The sequence below is a fragment of the Ambystoma mexicanum genome, chromosome 7q, assembly GCF_040938575.1.
Source record: "Ambystoma mexicanum isolate Mex_15411 chromosome 7q, UKY_AmexF1_1, whole genome shotgun sequence".
NCBI lineage: Eukaryota > Metazoa > Chordata > Amphibia > Caudata > Ambystomatidae > Ambystoma > Ambystoma mexicanum.
Window position 1 is genome coordinate 1,026,751,362 of NC_090941.1, and position 23,923 is coordinate 1,026,775,284.

The 23,923-nt window shown below is 45.3% G+C and overlaps 1 protein-coding gene across 4 annotated transcripts in view; it reads left to right on the plus strand.

The window, feature by feature from the left end:
* The window catches only part of NUMA1 (nuclear mitotic apparatus protein 1), a 1,289,555-nt gene that overhangs the window by 1,007,850 nt on the left and 257,782 nt on the right, over window positions 1-23,923 (plus strand). For 3 of the 4 annotated variants that reach the window (XM_069640302.1, XM_069640304.1, XM_069640303.1), the window contains exon 20: window positions 5,151-5,403. In XM_069640302.1, the coding sequence (XP_069496403.1) occupies window positions 5,151-5,403 (253 nt within the window). The remainder of the gene's footprint in view (window positions 1-5,150; window positions 5,404-23,923) is intronic. The other variant, XM_069640305.1, reaches the window with a different exon arrangement.

Below are 23,923 nucleotides of genomic sequence, written 5' to 3' on the forward strand. Positions count from 1 at the left end.
AAGGCCGCCCACAAGGGCTTTTTTCAGTCCTCTGCCTCAGATTGAAAAAAGGTATGACACGCCCATCCGGGTCCATATGTCTCCGGTGTGGGGGGCAGGCTTGCCCTTCACTCCCAATGCTGGCGCATGAGATTCGCGGACCCCTGGATCCTCTGTGTCCATGGGCTACTGCCTACCTAGCTTCCTTCCCCTCGATCCTCTGCTCCCACAGATTTGGACAGCAACTCTATTGGCAGAAATTTGCTCCCTCGTAGAGTCAGGCAGTGGAAGTCCCAGCCTCCCAGCATGGTCTGGGCTTCTATTCACAGATTTTTGCCATGCACAAGAACCACCAGGCGGGCCTGAGAGTTGTGTTGGACCTTCCCCCTTTTCCTTCCTCTTCAAAAGTTCAAGATGGTTACCCCAGCGCTTATAGCGGAGACACTGTGCATGGGAGACTGGATGTGCTCCCTGGATCTGAAGGATGCGTACCTACATGTCCCGATTTGGCAACCCCATCGGTCCTTTCTGAGGTTCAGGATCATGGGCTTTCATTTCCAATACAAGGTTCTACCCTTTGGCCTCAATTCAGTCCCCAGGGTCTTAAAAAGACTGATGAATGCAGTGGCAGCCCTTCTCAGGGCCCAAGGTCACAACATCTATCCATACCTAGATGACTGGCTCGTCGGGGCAGGGTCTTCGGAGGCAGTCCACCACACCTCCTCCACCCTCATAAATACTCTACACGAGTTGGTGGGATTTTCCATCAATGTCAAGAGGTCACAGCTAGAGCCTACCCAGAATCAAACATTCCTGGGCCTCATCTGGGATATGAGCTCCAAGAGGGTGTTTCTCTCTGAGCACAAGATCATATCCATCATGTGGGCCACAAGACATTTTCTCAGCAGAGCATGGTGGTTGACAGTTGGGGCCATCCTAAGGTGGATCTCTTTGCCACCTGGTCCAACAGGAGGTGCCCCTGGCGCTCTCTGGACAATGCAGATACAGTGGAACCACATGAACGCATGTGCCTTCCCTCCCACTCCCCTGGTACACAGGGTAATCTGCAAGATAAGGGAGGCCCAGCGCCTCCGTATCATTCCAATAGCTCCTTGGTGGCCGGCAAGGCCATGGTTCGCCGAACTGCTCAGCCTTTCGGATCAGCCCCTGATGCACCTTCCGCTCAGTCCAGCTCACCTACTATCGCAGCAGGCAGGCACTGTCATCTACCCCTCACCCTCAAGTTAGCCCTCGCAGAGTGGTTCCTTGACAGGTCACTAAAGCATTTGCCACAGGCTAACCTAGACATCATACAGGGTGCTGGGAGCGATGCTAATAGGAGCCAGTACAAAAGCAAATGGACTAGGTTTTGTCACTGGGGGGAATCAAAGGAGGTTGATCCGCTGACCTGCACGTTGGATGACGTGCTTCAGCACACCTCACACACTCAGGGGTGCAAGTAGACACATGCCGCACCTATCTGGCGGCCATCAGAGCCTACTGGAACTCTGAGGAGGAGGTCTTCTCATCCTCCAACCCGGTGGATAATGGACATCTTGCAGGCCTCGCCAGGCTGTACCCTCCTATCAAGAAGCCGCACCCGTTCTGGGACCTCAACATAGTCTTGGGCGCCTTGACACATAAACCATTTGAGCCAGTGGCATCCGTGGACATCAGGCTAGTCACCATTAAGACAGTCCTCTTGGTGGGTCTTGCGTCTGCACGCAGGGTCAGTGAAATCCAGGCACTGGTGTCTTCAGAACCTTACACTAAGTTTCATAGTGGTCCTTAGATCCTGTGTTCATACCCAAGGTAGTCTCATTTTACCTGAGTGAGGAGATTGTGCTACCTACTTTCTTCTGACCCTAAGGACGAAGCTCAGAGGGTACTGCACTGTCTAGATGTTGGGTGCGCTCTAAAATTCTGCCTATACGGAACCAAGAGCTTCTGCAAATCAGAGGCTCTTTGTCACCGTTGGTGGGTCAAAGCCAGGCTATCTGGCATCCAAAGCCTCCATAGCAAGATGGGTGGTTACGCCATCAAGGAGGCCTATGAGGGGCAGCACAAACCACTCCTGGCAAATATGCATGCCCACTATATCAGAGCCAAGGCCACAGTGGTTGCTTTCCAGAGGCCCGTTCCATGGCAGGCCATCAGCAAGGCGGCTACATGGGCTACGCCTTCGACCTTCTGCAAGCACTACTGATTAGATGCCAGCTCCAGGACCGACGGAGCATTTGGGCAGGCAGTATTAAGGAACTTGTTTTCTTCGGAGGGTCACCTCTCCACCCTGGGGCTAAATACAGTTGTAATCACCCATACAGTATGGAGGAAAGTAGGAGTAATTTTAAGTTACTCACCGTAGTGACTAACATACTCCTAGTCCATGGTCCCCTTTCCTCCATACATCCCACCATCCTCCCCACTAATAAAACTGGTGTTATTAGGCAATGGTAATATTGTTGATGCGTCAAAGGGGACTGAGTGGTGCTGGTAGGCAGAGTCGGAAGCGCATGCTCCCTGGGTCGCGCGCCTCAGGGAGTGCATACTCCCAAGGCCGGGCCCCTGCTCGCCTCTAAATTTAATGGGTTCTGTCTTCTGTCCCTAGTATGGGACACCCATACAGTATGGAGGAAAGGGGACTATAGTCTAGGAGTACATTAGTCACTACGGTAAATAACTTATAATTAATGGAAAGGAACCAGGCAGGATTATCTTCTGGTGCGAAAAGCTGTTAAGTAACATTCAGTCAATAGCTGCGTCATAACCAAGGAATAGCAAAACTCCTAAAGGAAAGAAAGGGTGCTCCTTGGTTTGTTGCAGATTACATATCAGAAAAATGGGCCCTTTGTATGGCCGTCAAGAGGTGAATTTACTACTCTGGGAAGCTATTTGCAATCAAAAACAAGTGTAAAGAAAGGTTAAAAAAAAAGAAACTGGACTTTGTAAAAAGACAGAAGGTCCAGCTGGATAAAACCGCCAGTGGAAACTATTCCGAAGCATTCTGTTGGTTGGTTGTTAGGGGTCACGAAGAGAATAAGGTGGGGGAGCCCTGGCACATCCGGCCAAAAGCATGGCTAAGTCACTTCCAGGAGGTGTTCTATAATGGCAGGGTGGAAAGTTTAGATAAAAATATGCAGAAGTGGCCAGCCGAGGCAGACTGCTTTTTTATTCCAGCAGAGATCCATACTTGCCATACTTGCCTTGCACGACTAAAGTGGCAAAGTGCCTCACCCAATGGGATCCGTTCACATTTACGTAGATGGTTCCTTGATTGGTGGGCCCTAGTATTGGAATGCTGGTTCAATGCAATAACGCAGTCCACGATATCCCCAAACTCTGGGGCCAATTTTCAACAAAGGGTCAGTTAAAGACCCCAATTGTTATCAGCCCATTGGTCAACTAGATGTAGCGAGCAACATTTTTGCCAATTGCCTCGCCATAAGGTTGGAGGCATGGGCTATAACCAACAACTTATTCCAGACAACCAAGCGGGTTTTAGGAAGGGTTTTCTACAACGGACCAGTGCTTGCTGTTAAACATAGTAGTGAAATACATGACCATCAGGGCAGGCCAGGTTTAGGTTGCTTTTCTACTTTAAGCCAAGGCATTCAACTCTGCCGATTGCATGATCCTGTGGAAACCGCTAGACCAAATAGGCATCCCGATTGGCCTTTTACAGGTAATCCAGCTACTGTACTTTGATACAGTTGCAGCGGTTAGCTGCTTTAATCATAGTGAATATACTGCTGATTTTGTTACCAACAGCGGGGTGAAGCAGGGTTTCCCGCTAGCACTGCTACTCTTCACGCTAGTTCTGATTTTATCCAGCAGTGGTCGTCTGCTAAGCTCATTCTTCCCTTGCTAAACGGCACACAAATCAGTGCCCTGTTATAAACAGACGATATGATTCTAATGTATCTGACGCCAGGAGATCAGCAACAGAGGCTCAGCTATTCGGACAGGTTTTTGACCATCCATTGTTAAAAAGTACATTCGAATAAGACAAAGATAATGGTATTCGCCAAATGGGTTAGCAAATTCAGATGGGCTATCGCAATATAAAATTGGAGGTAGTCGGTCAATTTAACTACTTGGATCTTATCTGAAGCAGTGGCAGCTGGTTCCCACACATAGAGTATTGCAATGCGTGCTGCCTAATGGTATGGGGGCCTTTTATGATTTTATCAGTTTTTATAGGGGGCGGGGGGGGGGGGCAGAGAATAGATTTGTGCTGTAAGGTGTTAGAGAGCCGTGCTCGGTCTCGGTGCTTTATGGCAGTGACACCTGGGGTTGCGTGAATAGCAGTTGTCTGGCAGTCACCCAGAATGTATTTTTGCGGAAGGCGCAGGGACTCTCACCTTGTACCCCCAGGGATGCCCCGAGGTGAGAGTTGGGCGTGCCCCGTATATTGAAGCCCAGGGGAGGTTCCTGGATTATTTCTTGAGGCTTCCCCTTGATGACATAAACCGCAATCTAGTTCATGCAGTTAGATGTTTTGATTTCACAGACATCAAACTGGTACACCCTTTTAAGCAGATAGGGCTTTGAGAATATTGCTAGTTTATCAAAAGGGCAGTGCAAAGCATTGCTTAAAAGTAGGGCGCCACAAATGGAGCTCAGCAAAACCATTAAACTGTCTCTGAAGTGGTATAGTAAGTATATAGTTGAACCAAACATTGTTACGATCAAAATAAAGGTGCCGAGGTTAAGGGGGCTAATACTGATTGATGAAACGGGATGCCTCCAAAGGCTCATATGGCTTGGCTGGGCACTTTCGAAAAATGCATATGCAGGGTTGGCTGACCAAGATGTAGGACACGTGGTTTTGATCTGTAGGAAATTTGTAAATTTGGAGGGGAAATGGTTGTCTGCATATTTGAATAAACAATGAAAAGGTTTGTTGGGACGCCATGTCAATGAATTATAATCCCTATGATGCTCTTTTTATGCATGATATGGCAGAATATATCAAAGCTGTTTTTAGCTGTTGGCAAAGGATTTTATGATTGTATTGGTGTGTGATTATTGCATGGATTGTGTTAATGGAATAACATTCCGAATAAAATCTTGAACTGAACTAAAGTTGTTTCTCAGGTGCATGCACTTTTAAAACGGGTTTTTTTTAATAGTATGTTTGGTTTTCTAAATGGGGCACTTTCTTGTTACAGGAAAAATGGCCGTTCTCACCAGGAAGCTTCCTCTGCTGCAAAGCCTGGTAGTTTAGATTCTCTCACATGCCAACGCTTACCACTTAAAGTGGAGTCTTTGGAGAGCCTCTACTTCACGCCTATTCCCAACCGTGTGCCATGCAAACTGGAGAGCAGCATTGGCTCTCTGGATGAGCTGTGTTTGGACTCTGGCAGGATGACTCGCTCAGCACGTCGACGCACCACACAGGTTATTAATATCACAATGATCAAGGTATGGAGGGGGTGAAGTGCCAGGACATTTGCCAGCTGGGTGACCTTCAAATCTGTGGAGTAATGCTTTTAATTTTGGAGCTCTCCTCTTGCCAATGTTAATACAAACCATTTTCACCCTAATCTTTGCATCTTGCAATTTTCTAGAGCTAATGGCTCCTATGAGCTCAAATAAGTATTACAGTCTACATGAATAGTTTTATAGTGATTTGCATTCATAGCAAGATGAGATATGAGGGTGACCTAACCAAGTGCAAATGGACATGACTTGTGTAAGAAAATTATCTTCTGGGGGTCTTTCTTTTCGTTTGTCATGCAGCTTGCTTTTCTTTCATGGTCTACCTACTTTTTCTGTCATATGTTTAACCAGCCACTTGTTTCATTTTGTATGCAGTTTATATCCCTTACTAAACCAACTACTAAACTTTCATTTGTACTGGGCATTTTGCATGTTGTGTGGGTTTCATGTGTTGCTAACAAGACTAAAATGTGATGTCCTCACTATAGTATGTGTTCACACTCCTTATTTGTATGTTAGTCGCAGACATGTTCAAGATGATGCCGGATTCTATTTCTTTCCTTTAAATGTGGAGGAAATGTTCTAAATTTGATCAGGGTACAAATGGGTGGTAGAAGATGGCCACTTCTATCTTTTTTTGGGGGCTTATCTTGGACCAGATACATTACACTAGTCCAGTTTACAGGAGGTTTCTGCAACAGTTATTGTAACTCTCCAAATGGTAGGCTAGACTAGCAGGAAAAAACTTAATTCAAAAGAAAAAGATGGTTGAAAAGTCCAGTAAATACTTTGGCTAGGCACACAATAAGGGAATTGTCTGCACTGTGCGTTTGTAAATGTATATAGTTATTAGTGGTGCAACAGAAATACTTAAAATACAGTTGAGTAAGATATAACTATAAAGGAATTAACCTAAACCCTGCAAACATGTTACACATGCCCCCCAACTGTGATATTATTAATTTGTCCAGTAGAAGTCGGAGGAAGGTACTAGGTCTCCATACAAGCCCCCATATGAAGGAGTGGACCCAAAGAAGATGCTGATGCAGGCGTACCCAAAGGAAGCGATCCATTCGCAGGTTTGACTCTCCACCTCCTGCAAATTGATAATTTAGAGGTTAGGACACCAGCAGACCCTTACACTTCCTTGTCCAGATGTGTAAGGGTCAACATGACATCCCTACAACACTGGGACAATGGAACCACCATGTCCCGAGGTGGGTTCTAGGTTTAAGAGCAGATTCACACAATGAAAACGACTCGGAACTGCATGGGTTTAGAGCCTGCAAAGATAGTGTCAGAAGCAATAGAAGATATAGCAGTTGTCTGCCCAATGGGTATGGCTCAGCTATGTACAACAGGCAATCTATGAAGGCCACAGACACGAAGATTCATTGCAGATGTTGCTGGACCATCTGTCGAGTGTGCCCCCGGGAGCAGCAGAAGGTGATGTTGCAGTTACCAGCCAGAGGGGCATGGTCATCAAAGAATTAGAGCCTGTAGGGATGGACCATTGCCGCCTCATGTCTGGGAAAACCACAGAGGCACACTCCATGAGTATCTCTGCTTCAGAGAGCAGAAAAGATATTAGTGACCCTAGCAGGCTAAAGTGCCATAGGACATACCAATGGCGGTCTTCATGCAGGACTATTGTACCAGGGTCCTGTTATGCAATTCAGTCATTGAAGAAAGGATTCAGCAGGGTCCACAACTAGGCTGGGTATCTTCCATGATGTAGTGCTATTACTTCAGGATAAACCTAGGTGAGTCATGAAATGCACAGAAATAAAATTGCCCTGCAGATAAGGTGATCCACCTGATACGGCCACTGGGCATGGAGTGCCTCACATGGGTCCTTCCAGGCAGTAGCCAAGCAGGGATTCTCTGGTTTTGTAGACCTGCTGATGCTGTGGTCATCATGCTGTCCTTGGGTCTTTTATCTTTCTTGGTGCTATGAGAGCAAGTCGATGCATGCCAAAATAGTGGTACAAAGTGTCAGCTTCTATGGTAGCTCATCCAAAAGCAGCAATGTTAATTGGTTTGTCCAAATTAAAATAAAATCCAGTATTGGCTCTATATTTGTGAACATGTTTCTGATTTCTGGAAAAGGTGAGATTACTGCATAAACTATCCCTAGGTACAATCCTTTTGCTACTCTATGGCTCCTTCCCTAGTTCTTTACATCTACCACATGAGAACTGGTTGAGGACCATGTGAAAAGGGTTCAGCAAAACACATAAGAACAAAGTACAAACAAAAAATTTACCATGTGTATCAGTGCGCATGTACCCCAAAATATTACTCAGTGAAACGTATACATTGTTCTAGTAAAAGAATACTTAATTCGAAGGAATTGTCTCCATAGTCCATCGATAAATTATGTTCTACCGGTCTCATATTGACATCTTGCAATAGTTATTGTAACAAAATATTTTATTCACGCGTGATGTTCAAACAAACCATCCCGTTTGTCACATGTACATATTTAGTCGCAATTGCCCTTCAAATAAAACAACCAGTTGTTAGGTATCTTTTCTCCACATTTCTCCAATAAACCATATGTTTTATCATCGCAATCAAAATGTTACTCTTTACATTTTGAGCTGGATTGTAATGTACCACTAAAATTGTATATTACTGCCAATGCGTGTTTCGAGCAAGAGGTCTTTGTCATGACTGTTTTAGACCGTGTTCTCTTTACTGATTGTCAAACACAATATACTTTATATACAAATGATCTTTGAGTATTCATTAGCTTTGTCAGTATCACATCCCTATTCTGTGAGATATTAGGAAAACATAGTGAGAAGAAATTAAGATATAAACCTAAAATGTATTTGTGATTTACTATTGCCGTTCTGTTTTTTATTGTATTGGTAACTAAAGATTTAAGTGAATAGTGCTTTCATACCATACAAATCTTAGTTGTGATCTTGTCCAGACTGTTTCTATCAAGAAATATAGAACCTATGTTGATATATCTAAGTGGGTGATATGATATGATCGGTTATTTATAACGCGCTTAATACCCAGAGGTTTGTAAGCGCAGACTCGGGATCAAACCTGTGGTGCTCCGTTTTGTCTTGCTTCCATGGGGTGCACGTTGCCCCTGAGCTATCCTCCCGAGATTACACTGATAAAAATGTCTTGAAGTTATTCTTAACCAAAACGGCTACCCCACCTAGGGGAATACACTTTCCTACCTTTATGGGGCACACAGTATATTAAGAAAAGGGAAGCTATACATGTAAATCGCAATTAAGGAAATGGATAGTATTGTTCCACCTTTCGAATTCTAAACCACATATATAATATCATAAATTGATTTTATTGAACATGTATACACATACAAAGACACAATATAATAAATATACAGATAAAATCCATATAGTAGAAACGTAGTTCATCTCTTGAAACATAAAATACGTATTAAAACCAGCAGTGCCATTCTGCACTCCTTTGTTTTTTGAAAAATGGGAGAAATGTACAAACAGTATGCAATTATATACTCCTCCAGCCCAACTTGTCCAAGTTTCTGTCCTCCAGGCTTGATTCTACCGGACATTCATTAGGGGCTGTTAAGTTACAATATGTGCGTGTCTACTTGACTTAATCAGTGCATCACACTCCTTTCAAAGTCCCTTAAATACATAAACCTAATGTATATCATTAGGATTGGTCTATAATTGATCCAATACGTAAACACTCTAAGATTCCTGTAGTATATTCGTATGTAAGATGTTCTCTCCATATCTTACAGGTGTGTCTCAGAGAACTCTTCAGACCACCTTCATCTGCGTCCATTACTTAAGGTGTGTCGATCATACACCCACTCGCTATTCTGGAAAATACAAGGATAACCTCCACCCTAGTTATTCAAGAACTTACATTGTCGAACAACTGTTTTACTTATATAGTCACTCGGTTCAATAAGGATAACCGTCAGCTGCAGGAGCCCACAATAATGTTTTATTCAATGCAAGCTGGATATGGTTGTCTATCCCTCTGAGCAAGTAGGTTTTTTACGTTTCAAGAGATGAACTATGTTTCTACTATGTTTAAGTTATTCTTACCATGTGAAGAACTTTGTGCATATTCATTACAGCTGCCTTATCCACATTCCAAGTTAGTTTCACATTTCTATAGATGAAAATAAAATGGACATATCAATGTATGGAAATCTAATTCCACACATAAATAAGTGTTTTCGTCATATTCCCAACTGGCTCAGAGAGCCTTGGAGCTTGCCTTACAATGTAAGGGAACACTAATACATTGAAGCTTTATTAAGCCAGGTTCCCTCGCTACTACGGCATTAAGCGTGCATTGCGGACGCTGTTTTAATTGATTTTATTTGTATTGTGGCTTCATCCTGTCAATGTGATGCAGCATCAATTCGTCACATGTAAAAATGTGGCGTTTTTTCTTTCAACCCCATATCTGTTCTCTAATTTATCATTCTAAGGCCAAATAATTTATGAAGCTGTCTATTAATTTGGACTTTATAGTGTTGGTGTCATGCAAATGACACACCGCTCTCCTTCAGGCTCCCCTTGGCCGCCTCTACTCCTTGCCTCGTTCCAGACTGTCAGTCCACAATTCAGGAGTGGTGATCCCCCTCATCGGAACACCAGCTCCCTCCTTTCCTCTCTCTCTGGCCGCCCACTCTGGACCCTCTTCCTGCTCCTACCTGTGAGGCTAAGAACCTTGGGTCATCTTTGACTCAACCCTTTCCTGCTCTCCTCACCTCTCTGATGTCTCTAAGAAGTCAAACTATCAGCTGCACCTCCTGAGAGGTATTCTTCCTTTCCTTACTTTCCCCCAGAAGCTCACTGTCTCCAGAGCTCTGGGCCTCTCTAGGCTGGACTACTGCAACAGCCTCTTTCTAAATCTTCCTACCTCTACTCTGTCCTCTACAACTCATCCAGAACAGGACTGCAACTCTTGTCTTTGACCTCAAGCCCTGGGATCGTATCTCTCCAGGTCTGAAATATCTGCACTGGCTCCCAGTGGCGGCAAGGATCAAGTTCAAGACCCTCTGCATTGTCTACAAGGCTTTATGGGGCATGGGACCGCACTACCTCCAACTCTCCCTTCCTAAACATCTCCCTTCTCGAGCTCTCCACTCATCCACCTCCAACTCTGAGGGTCAGTCGCTTTTCCAAGCAGAGAACTGGGGGTAGATCTCTTCGGATTGGGCCTATTTTGACCAAAAACATTTGACCTAATCACATTTGATCAACTTTTTTTCGGTCTAAAATGTGTGGGAGGAGGTGCACCCTATCCCCACTTCCCTGCAACCTAATCTATACCCTTAAAATATATATATATATGTTTAGGTCAATTATGCTAATACCCTTTCTTCTTTCTCATCCCTCTCTTCTCAAACTTGAGCTGAACCACCTTCGGTTCCGGAAGCAATTCAAGACCATCCTCTTGGCTTCCACCCTCTCCCTCTTACCCTGTTGATGACCCATCTGATCTATGCACTGGTCACCTGGCCCAGGTCCCTGCCTGCCCAGTTGCACCTTGCACTACCTCTTGACTCCCCCGGGACTTGTGGTCTGTATCTGTAATCCTTCAGTCCCCTCTCTCTGCACTTTCTGATTACCTGCACTGTGCCACCCACTGGCTGCACTTTTTATTACCAGCACTTCTCATTACCGGCACTTCTCTCCTTCCCCTTCCCTTGCGCAATTTAAATGACACAAGGCTTAGTAAGATCATTGTTTTTGTCCTTTGTTCCCCCCCCCCTTGTCTTGTCACGCCTAGAAACTCTTGTGTACAGGTGCGTTATTATAAATGCCATATGATATCATGTATCATATAGTGTGCTTTTGTTATAGAAACAGATGTCAAAGCAATTTGAAAACCCATTGGTGAACATTTTGATATATTGTAGTGTCAAATTAATATAAATCCTAATGTACAACTACATTTCAATATATATGTATATATGTTGGCAGGAAAATGTTGGTATATCAAACATTTCTTTAGTATCTCGGCATAAATGCAGATTCCGTACCAAATCATTGAAGTGAACCCTCTCCCAGTGTCTTGTACACAATTAACAAATGGGGTTTACTCTTTCGGTATCTTCCTCTACTTCATTAATAATGCTGTGGGAATGAAGCATTAAAGTGTTGAATTATGTTATTAAACTGCAAAAAGAAATGCATGCTGTGTTCAGTGTACAAACCTTTGAAGGTTGTGTGAATCCTGTGGAGTCATCACTGAACCCCAACCTACAGTCTGGTATCCGCCACCTGATCCTGGGGGTGGTATGAGCGAGTTTTGGGGAGAATTTTCAGTTTGTGCCAGTTCCCCTCAACATGAGACCCCCAAGCACTTTTTGCTGGACTCTGGTATTTTTTTATTATTCTCCTGAGTGAGTGGAGATTTTTCTCACTCATTCCTTTGCTCTAACTGGGTATCGTATTTGCGTTTTTTTTTTCTTTTTTTTTTTTTTTTTTTAATGGCGTTACGCTTTCTTCTATGTATTTGAATACAGGCATCTGTCATTGACCTTTGCAGCACACTAGTTTTGCTGGCGAGTCCTTTGAGACTTCCCTTTAAATTTTATTTTCTCATGTAAACAAATGTTCTCAAGAGTAGTAAGTTAACTTTTATCTTACTTACCTTTTCTTTTGTGGGACCAGCACACACCACCTTATGTGGGGGCGTTTGGGGCGGTTACATTGCAACTAGTTTCCCACTGATCATGTAACTTTCTAGTTACAGTAACCAACAAACTTAGATCGCCGGTGGCAGTGGATATTTATCTACCATTTATGTGCAGGTTACTTGCAGGCTGATTTCTCAGCTGCAGTATAGCACTCATGTGTGACCATTTTGTCAAAATGGCCCCAGTCTTTTTTTTTTGTTGCCATTTTTTGTTTGTAAGTTCCTTCTAGCATTCCAGGTGGGGGTGAGTCCTTTTTGAGTTTTGTCTTTTGGCGGACTTCTTTTGGAAAAGCAGCCAAGGCTCCAGTGTGGCTGGAAGGCAGGAAGTGAGGGAGGGTCCTGAAATGTCTGTCCTTTGTCTGTTGGTGTGCCTGGCTGAAACCAGTTTGAACTGGGTGGCTGACTGTCCTGCAAGACGGCCACCCCCGTGTTATTGACCGCTCCATAGGAGTGAATGAATGGGTTCTAGCAGAAAAGCAGAGGATTTTTGGACCCCAGGCAGTCGACCACTGGAACTGGAAAGCAGAGACGCCTGCAGCACCTTAAACAACCACAGAAATACTGGTAAAGACCTGCTGCTGTCCTGACCCCGTTTTATACTGCAGAGGGAAGCTCTGCCAAGGACTTGGGCTGGTGGGCATAATCCGCCTCCAGACCATTTTGGATTTGGTCCTGCGACTTTCCTGGGCTGCAGAACACCAGTACCTGGGGTAACCGAACCATTTCAGAGTGCATCGTCTTGGACCAAATTAATCTTGCTGAAACTTCACAGGCATCCCTGCGGACCTCCATAAGTAGGAATTCTCTTCCAAAAATCCCCTGACCAGAGTTTAGGACTGAGAAACCAAGGAAGTTCCGACCAGCGATATCTGTTCCCTGTGCTAAGAAAAAGGTGCCAAAACTACAAACCGCCATGGGAGTGAGGTGAATCCTTTGCTGGAAAGCCCTTCTCTCGATTGCTGCTGCAGAAGCCGATCCAAGTTCCCCCCTTTCGTCTCCACGACTAAGGAGCAGGAAACCAGATCTGCACAACTGCATTGAAAAGGCATCCAGCTGCATCGTTCACTTTACCCTCCAGGTAGTGTGGGGCTTGGGTTACGCCTACCTTAGCCCATTTTCGTTACCCATTTTGCTTTGTGGGTGCTGTTTTCGAATTTGTGGACTTCTAAAATCTCGTGTCCATATCTTGCAGCATGTACACATACAGAACGGCTCCCCTTGAGCTCCTGTGCTTTCTACAAGAATTACTAACTGGTTACTTAACTTTACTCAGAAGATTGTCATCAGAACTGGTCCTTTTCATTTGACTGTGGCAGTGCTGGTTTCCCAAAAGGCCTCTTCAATCTACTGGCTTGGGCATTGCTTGTTCCTCCATAAGCTGAACTGTGAACCCATTTCCATTTAGGGAACAAACTGCCTAAACCATTCTTTGAGAGTGTTACATTGTTACTTACCAGTTGCAAACATTTTGTTTTCTAAATTTTACTTTTCTTTAAACTGAATATTGCAGAGTTGATAAAAAGAAGTGCTCTTACTGACGTTTAACTGATGTCACTGTGTGTGGATCTGAAAAGTACATGAAAGTTTACTCACCTGCTGTAGTTTTCCTTTTACAAGGTCTTCCAATTGTATATTGAATGTTATTAGCAGTTACCTAGAATTTGTTGTGTGCCCTGTGTATATAAAATAATTAATTTTGATATAACCAAGTGTTTCCTTGGATCTGTGTATGTGCTGATTTCCTTGTACTGCTCTACAGCTCACCTTCCCCTCCTAAAAGGAGCCTGGCTGCTCTGTCACTCTACCAACTTGTATAATACAGGCCTATATTAGAAGTTGGGGCCCCAAAACCAGGAGATAAGTCTTCTAAAGTCTAACCCATGTTGGATTTTAGAAAAACGTACCTAACGGAGAATCACATGAAAGGAGAAGGCTGTCTGGGAGATGTGATGACCATATCAGCAGGGACAGTATTATTCCATTAATTCTGAAGAGGACCAAATAATAGCTACATTCATGATGGCTTGTTATACCAATCCTTCCAGTTATAAAACCCCTTGTCAAATACTCTAGGCAGGGTACCATTCACACTTCATATGTACATAATGCTCACTTAACATCTCCTGTTAATGTTGGTTTTGATGTCAACAAAAACCTGAAGCAAAATGGCTTTAAAAAGTCAAACTCTCTGTATTCGAACTCCCATAAAACCTTCAGTACTGGAACCAAGAAGAGGAGAAAAGGAGTTAAAGTGGAACAGAAGAAACACCAATCTGCAGACTAGTTGTTGTAATGCGCTTCAGCTGTGCGCAATGTTTAAAAATTGTGTGCCTTTTCATGTGGGCAGTGGAGGAGAAGAGATGCAGAGCGGGTGCAGCGGGAAGCATGACCGAGGGCAGACACATAGGAGTGAACTATGTGGAAGAAAGCGGGTGCTTTTCAACATGAAGACGAGCGAATGAGAGAAGCGGAGCGGGTGCCACAAAATAACAGTTGACAAGCCGGCAGCAGTGAAGATGCTGTCGAAGATGCGGTCACAGTGAAAGGCAGAACTTCCACTGGTGGATGACGTAGAAGCCGACGGGAGGAACCACAAGAGGGTCTGCAAAACGGGCACCGCTTCCCGTGCACAAACATCGCTGCATCCATGCGCCACGGGTCGGACACGCCATCAAACACTGTTGAGAGCCCAAGAATATTGGGAGCTCTGGGCCATACCAACAGGCTTGCAAACAATTGGGAAATATCAAATAAATGACATAGGGACATAGAAAAATTGGATGTACGCAAGTCCCCATATATGAGATGTCGATATGGAAAAAGCATGAGCAAATGAACTCCAATGAAGCAATTGAAAGGCAAAATCTGTATACAACATCTGACAAGTCAATATAGGGACGAGTGGAACAATTATTGCTACAAGCCAATGAATGCTAACAATAAAGATAACAGTACAAACTTGAACAAGTCTCCTTATAAGGAATGCCAATATGGGGGAAGTTGGAACTAGTGTTACCTGATTTACTAAGACCAGAGTGGGATTCCTGGCTGGGGAGTACACCAGGAAATCCAACTAGAGTGAGTGAGTTTGTTTATTTTATTTATATAGCGCGCCTGACCCATGGGTATCTGGGCACTTAATGTGAAGATAAAGGTTACAAGGTACAGTCATACAATCAAGTTACTGTCATGACCCTTGCCCCTGGCCCTCACTGGCAAGTCAGCCTTCCAGTTTAGGGCCAGGTCAAAGGCCTTAAAACCTCATCCAAGACTCTCTTGGAGTCAGTCCTGGCCTTTGGCCCCAGGCTCATAACCATCATGAAGACCAACATTAGAATGGGACCATTTACTTGGGACTATTTACCTTGGAGGGCGGGGGGCGCGTTCAGCCAACATGGAGGCACACACATAGCTCAGTTACAAGGAACTGAGCTATTCGGTCTAGTCTTTTTGGGTGTGGCAGGCCTGGGACTACTTTACCTGTACTACTTTGGGTGTGGCAAGCCTGGGACTATTTTTTACCTGGACTTATTTACCTGAGACTATTTAAACCGCACCCAAATAGCAGAACATGCTTTGCGTTATTTTGCTGTGGGCAGCGTAACGCTCACTGTGTCCATTTCTTTGATGCCAATTTACCTGAAACCAAGGACCCGCAGACAGTAAAAACACTACGAAACGTACCTGGAGCAGTATCCCGTCTTCAATCCATCGCTGACTTCAGTTCCACTCACCTGAAGGTACGTACTCCATCATCCGGCACCGCATGCATCCTGGAATGCCATAACCTGGAAAGAGGAGAAAGAAAGACAGCATTAGTAAGGGTTTACTCACGTTTCCTCCCGAATGAAGAAAGCCACACCATTCTTACCTGGGTAGTCATCTCCTAGTCAGTATCATTGCTGGAACATTACGGCGCTCAGCAAGGAACATCGCAACCTGCAAGGAGAGAAAATACGCAAGTTAGCAATATAAAAGGCGAAACAGCGCCACGCATCGTGCATTACTCACCGGACAGCATCACGCACACCGCGCTTCCGCCTACCGGCCCATGCTCGTCTTCAAACTGCATGACAAAACCAAAATGCCTTTCCATACCTAAAAGGAAAGAAGCAAGACGGCATTATTCGAACTAAGAGGAACGGAGTCGCAGTCGGCCTGGATTCCCACAGGGGGTGCATTGTTAGGCAGAAACCTGTGCAGTTCCCTTAGGGACCACTGCAAAAGGCTTAAGACTACAGGTGTTGGCAGTAAACCCAATTGGTAGCAGTCTGTACCACCCAGATTTACCTGGTAGCTGTGGCTGAGCAGCCAGACTTCTCTCAAGAAGAGTTAGACAGTATATAGAGTATACAAGATAGGTACCAAAATACAGTAGCACAAGCAAACACTGACCAAAGCTTTGGTATCAAGTATATAATTATTTATTTAAAGACACACTTTGAAACACTCTAGCACTATTATTATAAGCAAGTTCAAAAACAGTCACTATTAATATATATACATCCCTTATTCCTTATTAGACAAGTCTTAGTTAACACCACTTATTTCCAGACAGAGGTGAGCGCTTAACTAAAGATGGCACTCCAATAAGTTTAAGAAAAAGGGAGGAAAAAGGCAGAAATTAGGAAAAGCACACAACACAATACTTTAGAAGCACTCAGCAAGGCAGGAAAGTCAAAGTCTACTTGTGAGCAAAAAGTTCAGAGGCCAGGCTCCCTCTTGGAGAGAGTAGAACACCAATGCGCCCAAGATCACACAGTTTAAAAGGCTTGGAAAGTCTTGCAGAGAGTTTAAAAAGGAATCGGTTCAGCTCAGAAAAGTTCAGTTAGCCAGCCTAGGGCCAACCCAAGTGGTAAATTGAGGATTTACGAGACACCCCACACAGACCGTTGTGAGGGAGGCCAGGCGGACACAGTACCTTGAAAGTGGAGGGAATCCTCCAGCGGGGGTAGTTGTTCCCGGCATTGGATGCAAGTCGCCGCGTCGTCCAGAGGAAGAGAAGATCTCGACGTGGAGGAAAGCTGAAGGTCGTTGCACTGCCAGGGAAGAAACCAGCCGCGGAGTTCTGCGGTAAAAAGGTACTACCCTTTTATTCGCGGTAGTGGAAAAACGTGGTATCCCGGTTGCCGGGTGCTTGGCACAGGCAAGGCGGCCACGAGATGATCCGGGAAGGCGAGAAGGAAGGCAAACTGGTTATCCCCACCAGTCAAAGGAAGAAGACTCTTCGGGATGAAGATCTCCTCTGTCGTTGGAAGAAGTGGTGAGTCGGTTCAGCAGGGCTCCACTGGTGGTGTCGTTGCAGGTCAGCTCAGCTTCTCCCTCTTCGGATTCTTTAGGCCTTTGGCGACGTCTGAAGTCCCAGTCCCCAAAGCCCTGCTTTTATGCAGAAAACCCCCATTCATCAGTCCTAGCTGTCACTCAAATATGCTAAGTGGTGAGCCGGGCGGCTCACAACTGGGCCAATCACACAGGAGTGCGACTTGAGTTGCCGAGGCAACTCAGTCTAGGGTGCCTAAACCCCCTCCCCCACCCCCTGTGGTACCCAGACAGAGTGGCACCACTTTTGGAGGTTTTTATGGAGAAGCCCACCAAAAAGTCGAACAAAGGGCTCGACTTGGGTTGGAGTCACAGAAGCGAACACAAACGCCATTTTGGAACCGGGTTCTGGCAAAAAATACCAACCGGTGAATTAATATTAAATGAATAAACCGGCGGTATGTTTGAGGCTATGTTAAAAAGTATTAGCCTCCAACAATGGGAAAATCCCATAGGAATATATTTGCGGTTGAATATAAAAAGTAGTATCCACTGCCACCAGCCAAAACTCGCTCAGGGGGGACTGGACAGTGCCCCCTCGAACAGACCCGTGGGCAATCGAATTGCCCCTACCATTACGCCCACAATATGATGGTTTGTACTGGTTCTGTTCACAATTTAGGACTAGTAAAGCCAATGGTGACTTTACATGCCCTGGGAGACAGTAGTCAGTCCCAGGGTACGGAGTCTATGTTTGGGGGTCACTATGACATCCCTGTGTTACGGCACGGAGGGTGCTGTGTAACACATACCAAAAACACATGACGTCCTATGGAGTAAAAGACCCCATAGCCCATAACACATTCCAAAGTCAAAGAATATCTCAAATCATGTCTAAGAGTGGGAGAAAAAGTCTCACTCTTAGCAGGAGAAAAAAATTATCCCCAAAAATCCAGCAAAGCTGCTGGAGGACTCACTAGGTTTGGGAAATTAGCCTTAACAGAGAATTCTCCCTAACGGGTATGCATCAGTGAAGTAATGCTGCTCACCCCTCTCCCATTTCCCCCCAACATCGACGCGCCCCTGCCACGAGGAGCAGGGCGGAGAATCCACCTTTTACAATATTAAGGTGGGGAGAAGGCCCAAGGGGGAGGAAGGAGTTGAGGCCAAGGGAGGTGGGAAAACAAAGACAATCTGGTATTGAATCCAGCTCTCCTATATTGCAGACCCATCTTTATCCAGAGGCCTTACCAAGGGACCTCGAGAGGGTTCGAGAGTGCAAATCATCCAACCAGGGCTGGGTGGCGTCCCCGTGGAGACCAGGTGAGCGTAACAGGTACAAGGATACAAGATATTGGGCTAAGTGAAGCGCAAAGGAGCGTAAGAAACATACAGTGGCATGTAATGCATAACAAGAAAAAGAAATACATACGATAGGAATGCGAGCGTACATGTGAAGATTGAGGTCATGAAAGTGATGTTCATTTTTGTTGAGTAGCCATGTGACGTGACGTCTGAATTTTTCAAAGGTTTGAATAGCTTTGATGTCCTGTGGAAGTGTTCCATATTTGTGCGGCTAGAACCGGGAAACTGGTTCCGCCAGCTCTTTTAAGGTTGTACCAAGGCATGATGTTTGGTAGATATTGTGGTTCTGGCTGACAGTTTCACAGTGAATTTGTCAGTTATATATGATGGGCTCGGTGGTTCAAAGCTTTGTGGGTGAGGCAGAGGGTTTTTAAGTCAATTATTTCTTATATGGAGAGCTATTTACAATGTTTTGTAGTTGCCAAGATGTGCTCTCTTCTGGTTGATGAGAAAGGCATTGTGAATGGGCTTCCTGGCAGGAAAGTATACCACAAGACCATCTATATATCTTGTTTGAAAGGAAGACATTGTGAAAAGTGTTCGTGGCAGGAGAGTTTACCAGGAGACCGCCTTTAATAAAGTGCTAAGTAGAAGATACTTTTTGCCATTCTTATAAAAAACGCAACTACTTTGAAAAGATACTTTGTCATTCTTAAGAGGGCGTTGTAAGAGACATTTCTACTATTGTTGGGGAGCTGTTTGGAAAAGACAATGTTCTCATCCCTAAGAAAGTGTTAAAACATAATTTCTTAAGTTGCCAAAAGAAACTGTACCATCCTTCTAACCACCATTGTTTGGAAAAGACATTGTTCATCATCTTAAGGAAGTGTTATGTGAATGGGACATTTCTGCCACTCTTAAAGAAGTATTGTTTGATCTAAACACTTTCAGTATTCTACCTGAAACAGTTCAGGGAAAGGGCATCCTCCCCTGGATACAATGATTGTTTTGTTGGATTTACATATTAGGTGTTTGCACAATTTATACTGAATTTAAGGCAGAAACATTTACTTTGAATTGTGTGGGGGTTGGATATGTTTTAGAAACAAGGACAGGTTTTGTCTACTTTTGACAACAAGACACAGACTGATCTTTAGTTTTTGTTTCATGAGTAGGGAAACCCTTTAGGATAGGGACAGAAAGGCCTTTATCCAAACCCCTTTTATTTTAATAAAATGTCTGTTGAAAACATTAAAACGTTGTGTCCGTCTCTCATTTCTGACCCTTGACAGTTGTCTTCATTTTACAAACAAGTCTTGCTGCTTGTCTCAAATTAAGTTCTCTATCCCCCACCTTCGATACTACTTTTGATATGAAGAAGTCACAAAAACCTCATGTCTTCTTGAGGTTCTTGTTGCCAGGGAATGGGAACTGTTCTCTTAAACATAGTCTTAATTTAAGGACAGTTCTTTCAATATAAATGTTAATGCATATATATATTTTCGAAGGGATTGTGTCCTCCGACGTATTCCTTATCTATGATATTTGTATCTCCATCGTTGTCATGATCTCTGCTTCCAAAAGGTCAGGGTTTTCCCAACTCCCTTGGAAGCAGATCCATAACCCAGGTTCCGAGTGCCAACCAGTCCCAATTGGGACCTTTTGGACCCAGTCCTGGCGCCAGTGGCACCAGGCTCATAAATATGCCCAGTCCCAGCGCTGGAAGCGCCGGGCTCATAATGCTTGGGTGGACTTACCTTCAGCAGACCATGCTGCTAACTTGCCTGCCAGTTGAGCCTCTGATCCTCTTCTGTTTGGAACTACTTTTCCTGTTGGGTGGGGCTGGAGCCACTCCCTAGATTTAGAACACTGGAACTCTTCTGGAAGGCAGGAACTCTTTTCTTACCAGGAACTCTTTTCTTACTTAGGCGTGGCTGTGGAAGGAGACACCTAAGCACTACAGGAGGCTATTTAAACCACACCCGGTGGATGAATCTTGCTTTGCGTTATTCTGCACCCTCTGCAGCAGGACGCTCATCGTGTCTTCTGCATCCAGTCCAGGGCCTAAGGAAAAAGGCTTACCATCCTGAATCCAGTCTTCAGCAACACCTATAAAGACAAGAAAGAACAGGTTAGCATTCCGGCATCTGAAAGGCAAAGGCTTACCTTCTCTTCGTGCGCTCCGGAGGTCTTCATACTGCATTCCGGCATCTGAAAGACAAAAGCTTACCAACTCTTCGCACGCTCCGGAGGCCTTCGGCGCTGCATCCGCATCTGAAAGACAAAACAAGGTGCGTTTAAAGACATTGGGGAACTTTAATACTCACGTGCCATTACTCCTTTCCACATCTAATCCAGTGGGTATTCCGGCACCCTGCAGCCGCTCCGAACTCGTACCTGCAAAATAAAAAGACAGTTAGAGCGCATCGTGAAACAGGCAACAAGCGCTTACTCACGTGCTTCCAGGCGCTTCTATTCATCACACGGGCTCCATCTTCAACTCACTTCAGCCCGTCATCCGCCATCGCCGGAACCCTGCAAAACAAGAGACATCATTACTAAAGACTTTAAAAAGACATTTGAATGACTCGAAACTTACCGTTCGTGCAGTAAACGACGGACAGCAGTCCTCTGAAGTCAAGAGGCCTGTGCTACCTATCCAGTGAAGAAACTGGCTACAGCACCCTGCCCCGAGGCAGATGGAGAGCTTGGCATTCACTTACCTAAGACATCTTACTCTACACGTCAGGCATACAGTGCACAGAGGTCCAGCCCAAAGAGCCAACCGGGTGCTACACATCACCTTTGAAGATACGGTAGTCGCCCAGTCAAGACCGGCGCCTCTGCGAGAATCAGGTGAGCGTTACAATCGTGCTGGCCTCGGAAAAAAAAAGTTCCCCAGTAGAGGGCGCTGTGCGTCGACGTCCGTCGAGTAGGTGTTCCTCGACAGCCACCGTATCGACGCTGACGTCATCATGCCTATAAATGGCCACGCGCAGCGTCCGTTGCTCAGTTCCGTTTTTCCGCGCTTCGTGTGCCTCGGAATACCGTTGCTCAGTTCGTCAGTCGAAATATATTCATATTTCCTCGAGAAAACCGACTCGTACTCGATGGCTTCCTCCTCCGACCTGACGACTCCTCGGTCCGGTTTCAAAAAATGCTGAGACTGTGGGAAGAAAACGTCGTTGACGGATCCTCACAGGATCTGTTTGTGGTGTCTGGGAATCGAACACCAGTGTTCGGAGTGTGAGGAATGCCTTTCCATGACGGCGAAAGCCTTGAAGGAGCGTAAGGGGAAACTCGAGAGAGGGTAAGTCAGTTTTATCTTCCTCGAAAGTTTCCGCGGTAGAGTCGAGACATTCGTCTCCTCACCGTCGAAAGCATTCTCGGTCTACGTCTCAAAGTGGCTCCCACCACTCATCGAGGTCTAGACACCCAAAAAAGAGACGTAGAAGATCTCCTTTGTTGTCTTCTAGTTCCCCTGAAAGAGTACATTGCCTCACAAAACACAGCTCTCAGGCTGAGTGGGAGGAATTCAGAAAAAAGATGCTAAGCGTCTTCGAGAAAGCGGCCTCGACCCCCTCGAAGTCAGCTGAGAGTGATACCCCGGGTGAAAAGCCCAAAAAACCTAAACGCCGCGAGTCGACCCGAAAGCGCCATGAGCCATCGGGAAGTAAAGCATCTTCGACGCCATTGTCGAAAGCCCCTTCGAAGCATAGATTCGGCGCCATCAATGCCGTTATCGAAGGGTTCTTTGACGCATCCGTCTATCGAGCCGACGCCGGTTAAAGAAAAACCCACGGCTACTCCACAGCCAGCGGTTACACCAAGAGCCTCCGACACGATGTCGAGAACGTCGTCGACATCCTCGAGCAGGATTCCGATCCTGTCGAGTTCTTCGAGGCCTCTTCCAGTTTTCTCGACGCCTTTGTCGGCGCCTTTGAGGATTTTTAAATCGCCGTCGACATCGACCTTTTCAAGGCCACTGATGATGGCTCCCTCTGCTTTAGAGATGAGTTTTATACCATTTCACAGGCCAGAGCATCCCCCCCTTAACTTCAATTTATGAAGAAAAGGAAGATTCTGATCAAGAAAGTCCTTTTGGGCTGCAGAGGACCACATCATCTGAACCAGAGACTTTTGCCTCTGAGGAAAGAAGGTTGAAAGACCTTCAGGATGTATTACAGGAAGCAAGTGGCCTAGACACTTCCCCAGAAGTGGAATTTGTCAAACCAGACCCAGCTACTCCGCTGGCTGTGGAGTAGCTGAAACCCCTTATAGAACCCTAATGTCAAGAATTATGGAGTTCATGGGTTGGTCTGCGCCTTCGCCTGTTTTTCAACAGGATGACCTCACAGATATTCTGGATAAAGGTCCACAGGAGGATCCTGTGATTCTTTCATTCTGCTTTACAAAGAAAGATTTTAACTAACTGGGAAACTCCTGAAGTTGTCCCTGCGGTTAACAAGAAGTTGTCAGCGAAATATAGGGTATCTGCTGCTGACCCTGAATACCTATCTAAGCACCCTACTCCAGAGAGTCTGGTGGTCCAGGCTGCAACTTCATCAGGCAGTACATCTGCATACCCCACTGCTCCACAGGATAGGGATGATAAAAAATATGATGCCATGGCTAAGAAAGTCTTCTCGGCCTGTAGCATGGCTTTAAAATCTATTAATGCGACTTGTACACTCGCTAGGTTCAGCCACACTCTTTGGGAGTGTGCTTCATCAGCGGCTGACTGCCTCCAGGAAGGAGAAGAAAGGGACGCATTTTTAAATATCAGAGATGGTAAAGATGCAATGTGTGAGTCTCTTCAAACTGGCATTGATTCTGCTGACAGTATCAGCAGGGCCATGGCGGCAAGTACCACAATCCGCAGGCATGCGTGGTTGAGAAAGTCTGGCTTTGCTTCTGACGTACAGGCCAGACTTTTAAATATGCCCTTTGACGGCTCTTCCCTGTTTGGTAAAAAGGCGGATGACAGTTTGGAAAAACTGCAAACATCTAAAGCAGCAGCCAAGTCACTAGGAGCTGCAATCCGCCAAACTAATTTTCGTCCTTCAGGATCCTCTTGGAGAGAAAGGTCCTTTCGCTATTATTCCTCATATGGAAGAGGCAGAGGATGGCCGGCTCAAAGAGGCCAAGGAAAATTTACCCGTGGTGGACGGGGTAAAGGAAAGAAAGCCGCATCAGCAGGAGCCGCTTTACCTTCGGCAACTGCATCAGCCGCTCACAAACCACTCTGAGGTCT